The sequence below is a fragment of the Amblyraja radiata genome, chromosome 18 (genome assembly GCF_010909765.2).
Source record: "Amblyraja radiata isolate CabotCenter1 chromosome 18, sAmbRad1.1.pri, whole genome shotgun sequence".
Taxonomy (NCBI): domain Eukaryota; kingdom Metazoa; phylum Chordata; class Chondrichthyes; order Rajiformes; family Rajidae; genus Amblyraja; species Amblyraja radiata.
This window is the reverse complement of record NC_045973.1, coordinates 21,621,097-21,636,641: the sequence shown is the minus strand read 5'-3', so window position 1 is coordinate 21,636,641 and position 15,545 is coordinate 21,621,097. Positions and strand designations below refer to the sequence as shown.

Here is a 15,545-nt window from a genome sequence, read left to right as displayed (position 1 = left end):
GTTAGGGACAATTTTTTTAACATTTATACCAAGCCAATTAACCAACAAGCCTGTACGTCTTTGGAGTGTGAGAAGAAACCGAAAATCTCTGAGAAAACCCACGCAGGTCACGAGGGGAACGTACAAACTCCATACAGACAAGCACTCGGGTCAGGATCAAACCTGGGTGTCTAGCACTGTAAGGCAGTAGTTCTACTGCTACGCCACCATGCCGCCCGTAATTGGCTGTTATATTCAAAGAGGCATCATGGTTGTAGTGTCTTGAAGTATGATATACTGTAATCCATTATTATAAACCACTTTGTCAACAGGCTTATCATGTCAAAATTTATTGAATTACATTGCTCCCACAGCTGCCAGAACTTTTGATGTCTGTTAGGAATAATATATTAACCTTGTGTTTATTTTTAGTTTAATTTAGTTTAGAGATGCAGCATGGGAACAGGCCTTTTGACCCACTGAGTCTACACCGACCAACAATCACCCATACACTAGTTCTATCCTAAACAATAGGGGCAGTTTGCAGTATCTACAAACCTGCACGTCTTTGGAATGTGGGAGGAAACAGAGGCACTTGGAGAAAACCCACGCAGTCACTGGGAGAACGTGTTATTTAGACCAGAATGGAAGTATCAAATCAGGATTTATAATGTTGGATTTTCTTATACTTCAAATGGGGATAGCAAATTGTTTTCTGTCCAAAAATCTGTAATAGGGTTATGTTCAATGGAAATTGGTATTGGTAATAATCAAGATTTAAACAATCACATTGTTCTCATACAAATATTTCTATTCATGGCTTATTTCTTCTCCATTTCAGGGCTCTTCACCCTGCTGGTAGAGGATTTTGGTAAGTATTTTTCACATTATATGTTCCATTAAAATTCAAAAAGTTTGCTATTATTGATTTTAGAGATTTTATTTTAGTATATGCTGAAATAACTGCACGGTGTGATATTTCAGGTTTTTTTTAAATCCAAACTAATTAAGCTTAATTTCTCTGCTTTTCTCCTCAGGTGTAAAAGGCGTTCAAGTGGAGGAGATCTATGATTTACATTGTAAGGTTCAGGGGTAAGTCTTTCTGTAACTTCTTTATACCTCCTTTCTTCTTTCTTTTTTGTTCTTCAGCAAAGTATCTGATCATTTAGTTTCAAAAGCAACTTAGTTTTTAACTGTCCAAGTGCCCACACACATTGCATGCATTTGGATAATGAGTGACAACAGGTTGTTCATCAGGCAAATGTGTCTTAACTAAGCTGATACTTTTATTTTCTTATGCTCTATTGAAAGAGGTACACTATTCATCCCTACGCACCTGCTCTGCCATTTGATGAGATTATGTCTTAGTTTAACAATATTATTTTCATGCTCTGGCCCCATATCCCTGGATTTCCCTAAAATCCAAAATATCAATCAGTCTCTGTTTGGATTATTTTAGTGACTGAACCTTCATGGCTTCTTGTGAGAGAATTTCAATGAATCACCGCCATCTTTTTGACAAAACTACTCCTCATCCCTGTCTTCAATGGCCAACCCCTTGCCTCGAGATGTGACCCATCCAGTGATTTGGCCTCCACTGCCCTCTGTGGCAGGGAATTCCACAAATTCACAACTCTCTTGGTGAAAACGTTTTTTCTCACCTCAGCCTTAAATGGCCTCCCCTTTATTCTGAGACTGTGGCCCCTGTTTCTGGACTCGCCCAACATTGGGAACATTTTTCCTGCATCTAGCTTGTCCAGTCCTTTTATAATTTAATACGTTTCTCTTAGATACAAGCCTAGTCTTTTCAATCTTTCCTCATATGACAGTCCCGCCATCCCAGGGATCAATCTCGTGAACCTACGCTGCACTGCCTCAATCACAAGGATGTCCTTCCTCAAATTAGGAGATCAAAACTGTACACAATACTCCAGATGTGGTCTTACCAGAGCCCTATAGAACTGCAGAAGAACCTCTTTACTCCTATACTGAAATCCTCTTGTTATGAAGGCCAACATTCCACTAGCTTTCTTTACTACCTGCTGTACCTGCACGTCAACTTTCAGTGACTGGTGTACAAGGACACCCAGGTCTCGCTGTACCTCCCCCTTACCTAACCTAACCCCATTGAGATAATAATCTGCCCCCTTATTTTTTCCGCCAAAGTGGATAACCTCATATTTATCTATATTATACTGCATCTGCTACGCATCTGCCCACACACTCACCCTGTCTAGGTCACCCTGCAACCTCCTAACATCCTCTTCACAGTTCACACTGCCACCCAGCTTTGTGTCATCCGCAAACTTGCTAGTGTTGCTCCTAATTCCCTCTTCCAAATCATTAATATAGAGGTAAACAGTTGCGGCCCCAACACCAAGCCTTGCTGCACTCCACTCGCCACTGCCTGCCATTCTGACCCGTTCACTCCTTCTCTTTGCTTCCTGTCTGCTAACCAATTTTCTATCCACGTCGACACTCTATATAATTTAACTATTAGATTTGACTATTAGCTCTTTCACAGCTATGCGTGTCTTTTTATTGGGCACATCGAACAGTTATTTTTCCAAACGTACGCTGGGACAATCCCCCAACTCTTTCTCCACTATATCAATGGCTGCATTGGGGCTAACTCCTGAACCTGTTCAGAAATTGTTGATTTCATCAGTTTTAAAGCTAACTTCCACTTTGCCCTCAAATTCACTTAGACTATCTCTGACAGCTCTCTCACCTTTCTCGATCTCTCTGTATCCACAGGGGACTCTCTGTCTCAGAAGACAGAGGTTATACTTGTTGGCCTGTGTTTGCCTGGCATGTCCCGACACTCTTTCTGGAAAAGTGCATTACAATTGCCATTTTCCAGTCCTTTGGCACGTACCCTGCAGTCTTGTAGAAGAACAGCCATTCTTTCTAGTACCCCCTCCCCAACCATTAGCACTGCCTCCTCCCCTTCTAAGATTTTGGCATTGTTCTCACCTTGATAATTATTTGCAGCCAAAGTTCGGATTCTACCAATGGAGGCACTTGGCTCCATTCTGCCATCTGGTTACAGACAGTTTAGGCCCCTTTTAACATTTTTGTGCTAATCTTGAAATTGAATTGAAATGTGAAGAGGGCTGTTAAAGCAACAAAGTACTGGCAATCCTTCCATTAGCTCCAGTGCTCTTCCACCACCTTTCCTATCCACTGATCTTCTTTGGCTCCGTGGCATTTTTTCATCTAGTTACACCACTTTTTCAGTATAAACAAAGGTTATTTAAATGTAGGTTTTTAATGTGATCTAGACATTTGTAAGATATGTACTGTCTCATACTGGTCTTGCCCTCTTGTCTCCAGCCCAGTATATGGATTCATCTTTCTATTTAAATGGATTGAAGAACGGAGGTCACGGCGCAAAGTAACACCCCTAGTTGATGAGACATCGGTGTTCGATGAAGAAATTGTTAATGACATGTTTTTTGCTCACCAGGTAAGCACTGACATTTCAGTTAGTCGTCTCTCATGCTCATAGGCTGGTGGGACAATCGAGAGTGTTGAATCATGCAGCACAAAATGAGGCTATCGGACATGTGCATTCAATAGACAATAGGTGCAGGAGTAGGCCATTCGGCCCTTCAAGCCAGCACCGCCATTCAATGTGATCATGGCTGATCTTCCCCATTTAGTACCCCGTTCCTGCCTTCTCCCCATATACCCTGATTCAGCTATCTTTAAGAGCACTATCTAGCTCTCTCTTGAAAGTATCCAGAGAACCGGCCTCCACCGCCCTCTGAGGCAGAGAATTCCACAGACTCACAACTCTGTGTGAAAAAGTGTTTCCTCATCTGTTCTAAATGGCTTACGCCTTATTCTTAAACTGTGGCCCCTGGTTCTGGACTCCTCCAACATCTGAAACATGTTTCCTGCCTCTAGCGTGTCCAAACCCTTAATAATCTTATATGTTGCAATAAGATACCCTCTCATCCTTCTAAATTCCAGAGTATACAAGCCCAGCCGCTCCATTCTCTCAGGATATGACAGTCCCGCAATCCCGGGAATTAACCTTGTAAACCTACGCTGCACTCCCTCAATAGCAAGAATGTCCTTCCTTAAATTAGCGAACCAAAACTGCACACAATAGTCCAGGTGTGGTCTCACTAGGGCCCTATACAACTGCAGAAGGACCTCTTTGCTCCTATACTCAACTCCTTTTGTTATGAAGGCTAACATGCCATTCACTTTCTTCACTGCCTAATTAGACTAGCAGACTAATTTTTGGGATGAGGGGGTTGACCTATCATGAGAGGCTAAACGGTGTGGGTCTGTGTTTCATGGAATTTAGAAGAATGATGGGTGATCTTTTTCAAAACATTTTAGATCCTAAGGGGACAAATGGATAGGTTTTGAGATGTTTTCTCTATCAGAAAAGTCATGAATAAGGGGCCAGATAAGAGGCCAGTCATCTGAGGTGCATCTCTGGAATTTTACTGCATCCAAGGGCAGCAGAAGTGAGATTGTTAAATATGTTTAAGGTAGAGATAGATACATATTTGAAAGAATGTTGAATTTAGCATGACGGGGAACTGGCACAGAAGAGAAAAGAAGCCAGTATAGATCCGCCATGTGTCCATTAAATGATGGAACAGACTTAAGGGGCCTTGCAGCCTACTCCTGCTCCTAATTTATTGTGTTTTCACTCAAATTACTTAAGGCGTGGTGAAACTATCTGGAATATTTCATACAGATCTTCTCTCCCCATGTAAGGAAAGATGTACTTGCAATGGAGGATGGTAGAGTTTTTTTTTTAAAGCTACTGAGGCTGAAAATCTTAAACAAAAATCAAAATGACTGAAAACACAACCAGTTAAGAAGCATCTGTGGGAAGAGAAAGAATGAAAGTTTCTAGTTTAAAAAAGTGTATCAGCCTGGTGACAGGCATGGCATGTTTGTCGTATGACCCAAATTAAAAGACTGAGCCCATTCTCTCCAGAGATCAGAAAAAATGGGATCTCATTGAAACATACAAAATTCGTAAGGGCCTTTACTTTTGCCCTGGTCACAGTCTCAAGATAAAGATTGGCCGTGAAGGAGAGATGAGAAGGAATTCCTTCTTAAGAGAGTGGTGGGTATTTGGAACGGGCATGAGAGGCTTGTGATCAATTGTCTTCATATTGTTACTCCCCGGCCGACTCCTATTTTCATGTTCTTGTGATAAATTATTCTCTTATTGTCTTCGTGCTCTGGTTTTTGCATTTTGGTTTCCAATTAGCCGTATCTGTGTATCTAAATTTCGATGTTTCCATGAATTATGATCCAATCCGTTTTGGAAATTCAAGGATGTGATATTGAATTTATTTTATCTGTCAAATGTTTCCTTAAAAAATGTTGAGGTTCATCAAAAAGGTAACATCTTTGGAAACTTGTTCTCACTGACTCTGAGCAACGTTATTTTGCCAAGTGTCCAATAATTTCATTGCATTTTGATCTTGTCTCAAAAGCTGATCCCAAACTCATGCGCAACGCACGCGTTGCTCAGCGTCCTCCTGAACTGCGACAATGTAGAATTGGGACCCACCCTCAGCCGGATGAAAGACTTCACCAAAGGATTTAGCCCAGAGGTATGCTTCACTCCAAAATCTTAAGTTGTGAATTTTAAGAAACACTAGACCGTTGGGTCCCTGTCACACAGGAGGCTTGGTCCCCCAATGCAATATTACACCACTCACCCAAAGCCCCCAACTGCACATGTGCAGCTCATTTCCCCTCATCCCTAGCACTCTTTCCCCCTCCTCTTCACCCTCCCTCTTCATTCCCCTCTCCTCCCATCCCCCAATCCGTCCCTCACCTCTCTCCCCCTCTCCTTTCTCCTACCCTTAGTCACTCCCTCCCTACCTCCATAACTCCTCTCCCCTCCCTAACCCCTCCTATCCCCCACCTCCCCACTCTTCATCTCCCCCTATCCACCCCACTATTCATCCACACCTCCCCCACGACCTCCTCTCCCTCTATTCCCCACTCCCTACCTCCCCCACTCCCCCTTCTACTCCCCCCTCCTCTCCCTCTATTCCCCCTCCTTCCCCACTCTCCCTCCTCACCTTCTCCCTCGTCTTTTCCCTCCTACCCTCCCTCCCTCCCTCCCTCCCTCACCTCTCCTTTCCCCTACCCTCAGTCACTCCCTCCCTCCCTCCATGACTCCTCTTCCCTTCCTCCCTCCTTACTCCCCTCCTCTCCCTCGATCCCCTCTCCTCCCCCACTCTCCCTCCCCAGGATCTCAAGGTTGCCACTCCTCTCCCTTCTAGAGTGCCCTGGAGGAGCATCAGCCGGCGCAGAACCTCGGCTCGGCCCGGCCCGGACGCACCAGCAGCTACCGCCGCGCTGGCGTGTGGACGGGGGGGGAAGGGGGGTGGAGAGCGCAGAGAAAAGATGGGGGAAGAGCCATGGGGGAGAGGGGGGTATCACGGAGGAGAGGGCAGCAGCCAGTGAGAGGGACCAGAGGGGAAGGGGCTTCAGCTGCGGGGCGTTGCGATGGAGGTGCGTTTGGGACTCGCAGGGGGTGCTAGGCGCTCTCCTCCGCTGGGTTCCAACGCCGCGCTGCTTCCGGTCCCTCCGAAAACTATGTCTGGTTGGAGACCTCCACCAGCCATCCTCAGCTCCAGCAAAGACGAGATGGCGCAGGAAGGGGCGGACCGTCTTGGGGAGTGACAGGAGAAGAGACCAACCTGCACAGCGCTGACTGGCAGGAGAGGAGATCGATCTGCGCACGTGCGATTTTTAAGATTTTTAAACCTCACTAACTTTTACAATATACCACCGATCGGAATGAAACTTGTTGCACTCGCAGCACAGCAGAACGGAGAGTGAGTGCCGAAAAATCGTAGCGCTATCGCGTACCGTTTTTGTGCAAATTGACAAACCGCGTGAAGTGTGCGCATGTGCGGGGCCTTTCCAGAGTGTGCGCATGTGCATGGCTTTTCCAGAGTGTGTGCATGTGCGGGGTCTCGGGCCGGCGAGGCCTGCGGAATCAGCGATATTTTCCAGACGCTTTGAAGTTATGTATTACAGAAATGAGTTGCTTAAAGCTTAAATAAAGTTTAAGTAAATTACGAGTAGCGTAAAAGTTTCATTTGGCTCACAACAATTTAAGCAACTCATTCTCAGAAGTTAAGCAATGTGGCATCAAGATGGAGAAACCATTGAAACCACAACGCTTGGATCTGGATCCCAACTCACCTACTGCTGCAAAGGAATGGAAGCACTGGCTTCGTACACTAAATAACTTATTTGATGAGTGTGGCGACAATGCACCAGACAAATTCAGGACATTAATAAGCTCTGTCTCTTATGATGTTACGATTACATAGAGGAATGTACAACTTATGATTCTGCTATTGATGTACTAAGCAGACTCTTCGTTAAGACACCCAACGTAATATTTGCTCGACACTTCCTTGCTACTCGTAAACAAAAACCTGGTGAGTCACTTGATGAGTTTTTACAAGAACTTAGTAAAGACTGTGCCTTCAAAGCAGTTGCAGCTGATCAATATCGGCAGGAACTTATTCGAGACTCTTATCAATGGTTTGGCATCGCCTTTAATACGACAGAGACTTTTAGAAAACAAAACCTCGGATTTACAGTCAGCGTACAATCAAGCCTACTCATTAGACTTAGCTCAGAGAAATTCAGATGCTTATGGCTCATCTAATGTGTATTCTGCTGCAACCACTACAAAAGAATCTCACCCAAGTACTAACATGGAGCAAGCTGAAACAATTTCTACTGATAAATGCGCCCTTGCTGCAGCATATACTTATTCAAAAAGGAAGTGTTACTTTTGCGGGGGTAATATTCATAATAGAGAGATATGTCCTGCTTGAGAGGCAACTTGTATTAGTTGTGACAAGAAGGGACATTATTCTAGTGAATGCAAGTCCAAAGCAACTACTAAAAGTGTGACTGCTGCCATGTATAAGAGATATGTCCTGCTCGAGAGGCAACTTGTAATAGTTGTGGCAAGAAGAGACTTTATTCTAGAATATGCAAGTCCAAAGCAACTACTAAAAGTGTGACTGCTGCCATGTATATGCTTTCTTTATGTGCAATTACAGCTGCATTTCCTCAAGGCTTGTCTCATGCAGCTCCAATGGTATCCATCAATGACCATACATTTAATGTACTACTTGACTCTGGCAGTTCAGAAAATTTTATAAGTGAACAAGTTGTGTCTCGACTAAATCTAACTATAATTCCTTCAAATAGAGAAATCTCGATGGCTCTGACAACTCTCAATACTCAAATTATTGGATCTTGTATTGTAGACTTTATTCTGAACAAAACTAGTTATAAATCTGTATGTCTTGGTATTTTGAAAAATTTGTGTAGCAATATAATTCTAGGTCAGGATTTTTAGAAACAGCACTTCAAATAATGAATGAAGGAACTATGCCTGATCTTGTATTATCAAAGCCAGTATTGTGTGGTTTTTCTGCTGCATCTGTTGAATGTCCTTCATTATTCACTAATTTATCCTCTAAGTGCAAACCAATTGCTACAAAATCAAGACATTTTAGTAAAGATGACAGAAACTTTATCAACACAGAAGTAACTAAGAACCCAGCTCTTCCCTTTGGAGGGCACAAGTTGTCGTGGTTAAGTACCCTTTGGAGAGACATAGAAAGAGACTCTGCATTAATTACTCTCAAACTATAAACCAGTTCACGGAGCTTGATGCATATCCATTACCTCGTATAGAAGAGATTATCAATACATTAGCTAAGTATAAGATATTCTCTACTTTTGACCTAAAAAGTGCTTACTACCAAATTCATTTGAAAGAATCAGAGATGAAATACACTGCATTTTAAGCAAATGGGAAATTAAACCACTACTGCAGAGTTCCTTTTGGTGTAACTAATGGTGTGGCTGTTTTTCAGAGAAAGATGGACAAACTTGTTGAACAGGAAAACCTCAAAGATACTTTCCCTTATCTTGATAATATAACTATTGCAGGAAAAGACCAAGCTGAACATGACGAAAATGTACAACGGTTTTTAGAAGTTGTACATTCTAAAAATATAACATTAAATGAGGCTAAGTCAATAACATCAGTGTCATCAATTAATATTCTTGGTTATTGGGTTGGAAATGATATAATCAAGCCTGATCCAGAAAGACTCCGCCCACTCTAAGAGATAACTGTTCCAGCTACATTAAACTCTCTACGAAAGGTTCTTGGGATGTTTGCATATTATGCTAAATGGATACCAAATTTTTCTGACCAAATTCAACCTTTGATTAGAGCAAAATCTTTCTCCCATGACTCTACAGCAATTTGTGCCTTTACTTCTTTAAAGAAACAATTAGAATCTGCAACATTACACGCCATGGATGAGGATCTCCCCTTTGTTGTTGAATGTGAAGTCTCTGATTTAGCAGTATCACCAACATTAAATCAAGGCGGACGATCAGTGGCTGTCATGTCTCGTACTTTCCAAGGTAGTGAATTGCACTACCCACCCGTCGAAAAGGGAGCTACAGCAATTATTGAAGCAGTGAGAAAATTGAGTCATTTCCTTGCTAGCCAGCACTTCACTTTGATAATAGATACAGCGTTCAGTAGCAGCAGATCTGCAGTGGGAATGTGCTCTACCAGATGCATTACACTCCATCAGATCTCTACTATCAACTGTTGCCAATACTACTCCACATGAGCGGTCCTTTAACTTCAAACGGCGTTCTTCTAGTGGTACTTCTCTGCCATCATGGTTGACTAGCCCTGGGCCTGTGTTGCTTCGTCGGTATGTCCGATCAAATAAGAATGAGCCATTTGTTTATTTGTTGAACTGACTGATGTCAACCCTTCTTATGCAACTATCAAGTATCAGGATGGACGTTAGTCAACTGTCTCACTTTGTGACCTTGCACCATGTCCGTCTTCTCCATCACTCCTTGATAATATTAATCGAGAACTTCCTTCAACACTCCCATCCTATGGAACTTCCTATGGAAGCTTCTATAAGTAATTCTAAAATTGAAAGTGTAAATAACAATATGAGTGAAGTTGATGACCAAGCTATATATGTACCACCAGCAATAGAAACACCATTATCTCCTGATGCTCCAGTTCTGCGACGGTCATCAAGACATACTAAACCTCCTCATCTTATAAATAGGAGGGGAGAATGAAGTGTGTGCATGTGTGGGGCCTTTCCAGTGTGTGCTCGTGTGCGGGGCTTTTCCAGAGTGTGTGCATGTGTGGGGTCTCGGGCCGGCGAGGCCTGCGGAATCGGCGATATTTTCCAGACGCTTTGAAGTTATGCATTACAGAAATTAATTGCTTAAAGCTTAAATAAAGTATAAGTAAATTACTAGTAGCGTAAAAGTTTCATTTGCCTCACAACCGCGCAAACCGGAAGAGCACAAGATCAGAGTTTTAGTTATGTATAGATTATATATATTCACACGTGAGGCCTGGTCCCCCAACGCAACCCATTCCCCAATGCAATATTTCACCACTAACTCTTTCCCCCATATTCCAGCACTGACCCATAGCCCCCAACTGTGCATGGGCATATCCCCCAGCACTGTCACCCCCTCCTCTTGCTTCGAGGACTTTAAAAAATAATGGAATTGCCCCCCCCCCCCCCCCCTGCCGAGAGAGAGAAAAAAAAACCAGGTGTATTTTTGCAAATGGATTCTGTAACATAAGATGCTATATTACATATGTCCAACATTTTATATTTCCATTTGCACTCTACCTGCCCAGGCTGCATCTGCCTCAGGTTTTTCTAAACTGAAGGATGGGCAGAAGCGAAATATTCCCCTCGCTATGTACTTGCATAACTAATTGGAAGTTGTGGGTGCATGTTCTAAAGCAAGTTTGTTGGATTATAATTTAATGAATGGATGCCCCTGAGGGAGGTTCCAAAAGGCATGCTCTAGTTCATCTCCAATTGCCATTTATTCTTAAGGTTTCGGCCCGAAACGTTGCCTATTTCCTTCGCTCCATAGATGCTGCTGCACCCGCTGAGTTTCTCCAGCATTTTTGTGTACCTGCCATTTATTCTTAAGTCAGTATTCTTGGACACGGTTTCTGCAGGAAGCATGCACACTAATTTGTACAATGGATTTACTTTAAATAAAAGCAAGATTGTTTTCATTATATTCAATATCACAATAGACTGGATTATTTTATGGTATTGGGGTATACAAAAACCAAGTTGAAACACGGGTCTATTTAGATTTGTTGGTCTCAACCATGATAACCCTGGAAGTTTTGCAATTGTTAGCACTATTGGAGGTGGAAAATCAAGCAGGTGTCCTGCTGTTCTCAGTGGCTAGCCAATTTGTACAGAAAAATACAGGTGTAGTACTTTCACCCAGAAGGCGATGCATGGGGAGAGAATAGTTTGATCAGTTGACACATTTGTTTTAAGACCTGCATAATATGTGCCTGAATAAAGTGGGGTGAGACCACATTGAACTGCATTGGATGATCAGCCATGATCATATTGAATGGCGGTGCAGGCTCGAAGGGCCGAATGGCCTACTCCTGCACCTATTTTCTATGTTTCTAACTAATCCATAAATCTTTTTATACTGCTGCACCATTAACCCAAAAATAACATTTTATTTAACCTGACTCCACAGAGTAAAGGCTATGCAATCGGTAATGCCCCAGAATTAGCGAAGGCACACAACAGCCATGCCAGGTAAGAGTGCAATTTGAATTTTAGCCTTTCAGTGGAATGTTGCCCAACACTGCTTAGAAATTCTGATTGCTCTCCTAGGGAACTACTCATGAATAATCTTGAGAATAGTTTGATATTTAGATCTAATTTAATATTTAAAGGAGCCTGAACCTTTAAAGTCAATGGGCTCTGAATAGATAGATGTAGCTGCCTATAAATTTTGAATTGTTCTTTAAATTGTTCTTGTTGTTTAAATTGTTCTCTGTCTACTATGTGGCTCATGAATGATATGTATTGATGCAGGATTTAATGCATTTGTGAAGTAGTAAGAGCTGTGATGATGGAAAATAACCAGCCACTTCATAGTCAAGTGTCCAAAGTTTTATAAATCTGTGAGAAACTTTCCCGTGGTTTATTCACTTAAGTTTCCTAACGCACACGTCACTTTTCCTGCACACAATGAAGGAAAAACCGGAAAGGTGCAATGATGGGAACTGATAGTGAGAGATAACAGATGAGGTTTCAGAAGTCTGTTGAAAACACTGAGGAGTAAGGAATGGTAGGATTCCAGGAAAGAGTTGCATAAGTGTATCATAACTTTATTCATAAATGCAATGCTTCGCAGAAGGTCTCAGTTTGACTCCAGTCCTTGCCGATCTATCAGAAAATAGATCAATGTATGCTTGGCTGTATTATCCAAGGAAGGTCTCAACTTTGAGAAGGGGAGAAAACTATGAAAAGATGCTTATGCATCTCATAGATTTTAGTATGTGACATCTTAAATGCTATATCAAACACCACTGTGCTACTGTTATGTTTGATTAGCGCTAACATCGCTACTGAAAACAAAATGGGCTGTCAGCATGAATACAAATGGCGGGTTAAACTTTCTGTGGTAAAGCCTCTGTCTCATCTCAGATGCTGTCTTATATCAAGCCCTGCCTTTTGTTCATATGAGTCGATCACACGACTTTGCGTGGTGAGTTGATCCACATCATTGTGTGTGAGTGATTGGTGGTGGTCGGAGGGTCCGTAGGCGCAGATTGGCAGCCACGCTTCCGTCAGCCTGCCCCAGGGCAGCTGTGGCTACAGAAGTAGCTTACCACCACCGAGTGTGACTGAGGAGTGAATGAATAATGCGATGTAAAGCGCCTTGAGTATTAGAAAGGCGCTATATAAATCCCATCCATTATTATTATTATTATCATTCACATTGTAATGTGGCCAAGGAGATGTAACAATGCACTTTGTCATGTGAATTGAATATAATGTTGCCATGCGTGTTTTTAAAAATATTTTTCTAAGGAAAACAAAAAATAAACTTTTGAGACCAGGAACAAATTTTAAAACTATTTATTTCACCAGATAGCATGTCAACATATAGAAAAGCAATCGATTATTTGTTTAAATAGTGCGACTTGTCATTGCTTGGTGATATAAGATTGTAAAAGCACTATATTTCCACACAAGTGTTTTTCCCATTCATCTTAAATAAACCTTCCATTATCCTACTACCCTGAGCCTGTAAAAATCTTGGATTTGTATGGAGTGGGTCACCCCAAAGAAACCCAGATTGAATGAGATTACTGGTGAGAGGAATGATTATAGTTATCACATATTTACTTGCAAGGCATTTAGTGAAGGACCTCATAGGATACTCCTGGTTTGAAAATTTCAAAATTTAATCAAGGTGCAGTCGTGATCTCTTGAACAGTCTCTGGAGTGTCGCTGTTCTCCTTGCCACTTATTTTTTTTCTCTCGTGGGTGCTCTGGATTCCTCTCGCATGGAAAACATTTGCAGGTTGGTAGGTTAATTGGCTACTGTGAGATGTCTCTTCTAGTAAATTGTAGGTGTCGTTGAATTTTGCAGTTTGTGAAAAGGTGGAAGGAATAAACTGGGATTCATTTTTGGATTAATGTAAATGGGTGTTTAACATAGATTTGGGAGGCGAAAGGGGTGTTTCCATTGTGCGTCTCTCTCTAAAATAACTATTTCTAATGTATTAGATATTTTCATTGAATATAAAAATTTACCCTCTGTTATCTGTGATCCCAGAACCTTTGCTGTTCTTCTTTGGTTGGGAGTGAAGAGAGAGCAGATCATTCCCTCTCTCACTGTCCTTTTCATTATTGTCTCCCTTATGTAGTTAATCAAGTACAAATTCAAATTCACATTTATTGTCACATACACCAATTAAGGTACAGTGGAATTTTATTTACCATGCAGCCGCACAATCAAAAAGAGCACAACACACAATAGAATATAACATGAACATCCACCACTGTGGAATCAACATTCTTCACTGTGGTGGAAGGCAATAACTTTCAGTCAGTCCTCCTCCTTTGTTCATCCGTGGTCGGGGCCATGAACCCTCCGCAGTCGCCGCTACGGACGGCCCAATATACAGGCCCTCTCGTCGGGAGACTGCGACTTCACTATGTTATAGGCCGGCGGTCGGAGCTCTTCGGCGATCCCCGGCGAGGGATCCCAGACTCCGCGATGGAATGTCCACGCCGCGCCCGCGGCTAGAAGCTCCGCAGACCGCGGCTTCAGGATATTATAGTCCGTGGGCCAGTGATCGGAGCACTTCTTCTGGCGATCCCCGGCAAGGGATCACCCGGCTCTGTGATGGAAAGTCCGCGCTGTACCCGCTGCTGAAGCTCAGGCCCGACTCCGGGAGAGGCCGTACCAATCCAAGCAGTTAGGCCGTGAGGGAAGGCGAAAATGCGACTTGGAGAAAGGTCACATTCCACACAGGTAAGTGACTGAAAAACAGTTTCCCCCTAAACCCCTTCACCACCCCCCCCCCACACTAAAAGTCGAAAGGACGAACAGCTGCTGGCGAGGCTGCCGACTCACGGCGCCACCTGTCTAACAACGCAGTGTTCTAAAGTATACATTCATCTTAGGGCAGAAGCTTTGAAACTAGATTCATGCCTCGCGGCCCATTTCTCCTTTAATTTATGCAAGTGTGGATTGTCACGAAAGCTCATAATTCTCCTTGGCTTGACTTGAATGCTTTAGTGTTTCCTCTAAATAATAACATTAAGTACTCATAAAGTGTTCTGACTGCACATTCTACCTTTGTTTCCTCTAGGCCAGAGCCACGACACCTTCCAGAGAAACAGAATGGGATCAGTGCAGTGCGTACCATGGAAGCCTTTCATTTCGTTAGTTATGTTCCTATTAAAGGTCGCCTCTTTGAGCTGGATGGTTTGAAAGCCTACCCCATAGATCACGGTATGAACTGCTCTGTACGGCCTTATTGATTGATTAGTAGGACTGGATGTTACAATCCCTAAGGTTTTTCACTACAATTGACATTTGGTATTCTTGGGGATGACCACTAGGTGATTTTGCTACCAACCAGATACATCTTCAGTTGTGTACCTCAACGTCACTGGGTGTTTCGGCCTTTTATCACAAGACACCCTCAGTCGAGGCAGGCCCACCGCAGGGTGATCAGACCTGGGTGTGTGTCTTATGGTTAGCCTCTAGATGGCCACGTGGCAGCCCAGACAGCATTTTTTCTCTTCAGCCACAGCCAGTGACTGCTCCATTCGGCTTGTTTCCTTCAATCTTCCTCTCTACCGCTGACTGTTGCTGGTTGGGCTCTGGACTCGTGTCCGTTGGTGGGACGGTACTTGGTTGAGCTTCGCCTGGGGTGCTGATCAATTTGAATCATAATTTATAGTTTGCATTGGACATTCTGATACAAAATCTACATAATTTTAAGTTAGATGCAGACTACTTTTGTCTTAGGATATTCACATATAAAAAGAGGACCGAATTTTTGACTGCTTGCATCACTATTATGGGTTTTTTTAATTTTCCCTTCCAACTATCAATATTTCAGTTTTCAGACATTTTTAATATTTCATGTTGTTGTTCAACAA

The 15,545-nt window shown here is 42.7% G+C and overlaps 1 protein-coding gene across 2 annotated transcripts in view; it reads left to right on the top strand.

Annotated features, from left to right (window-relative positions):
- The window catches only part of bap1 (BRCA1 associated protein 1), a 47,349-nt gene that overhangs the window by 7,903 nt on the left and 23,901 nt on the right, over nucleotides 1-15,545 (top strand). For both annotated transcript variants that reach the window (XM_033036801.1, XM_033036800.1), the window contains exons 2-7: nucleotides 821-850; nucleotides 1,017-1,071; nucleotides 3,316-3,448; nucleotides 5,457-5,576; nucleotides 11,608-11,669; nucleotides 14,747-14,889. In XM_033036801.1, coding sequence (XP_032892692.1) covers nucleotides 821-850; nucleotides 1,017-1,071; nucleotides 3,316-3,448; nucleotides 5,457-5,576; nucleotides 11,608-11,669; nucleotides 14,747-14,889 — 543 coding nt within the window. The remainder of the gene's footprint in view (nucleotides 1-820; nucleotides 851-1,016; nucleotides 1,072-3,315; nucleotides 3,449-5,456; nucleotides 5,577-11,607; nucleotides 11,670-14,746; nucleotides 14,890-15,545) is intronic.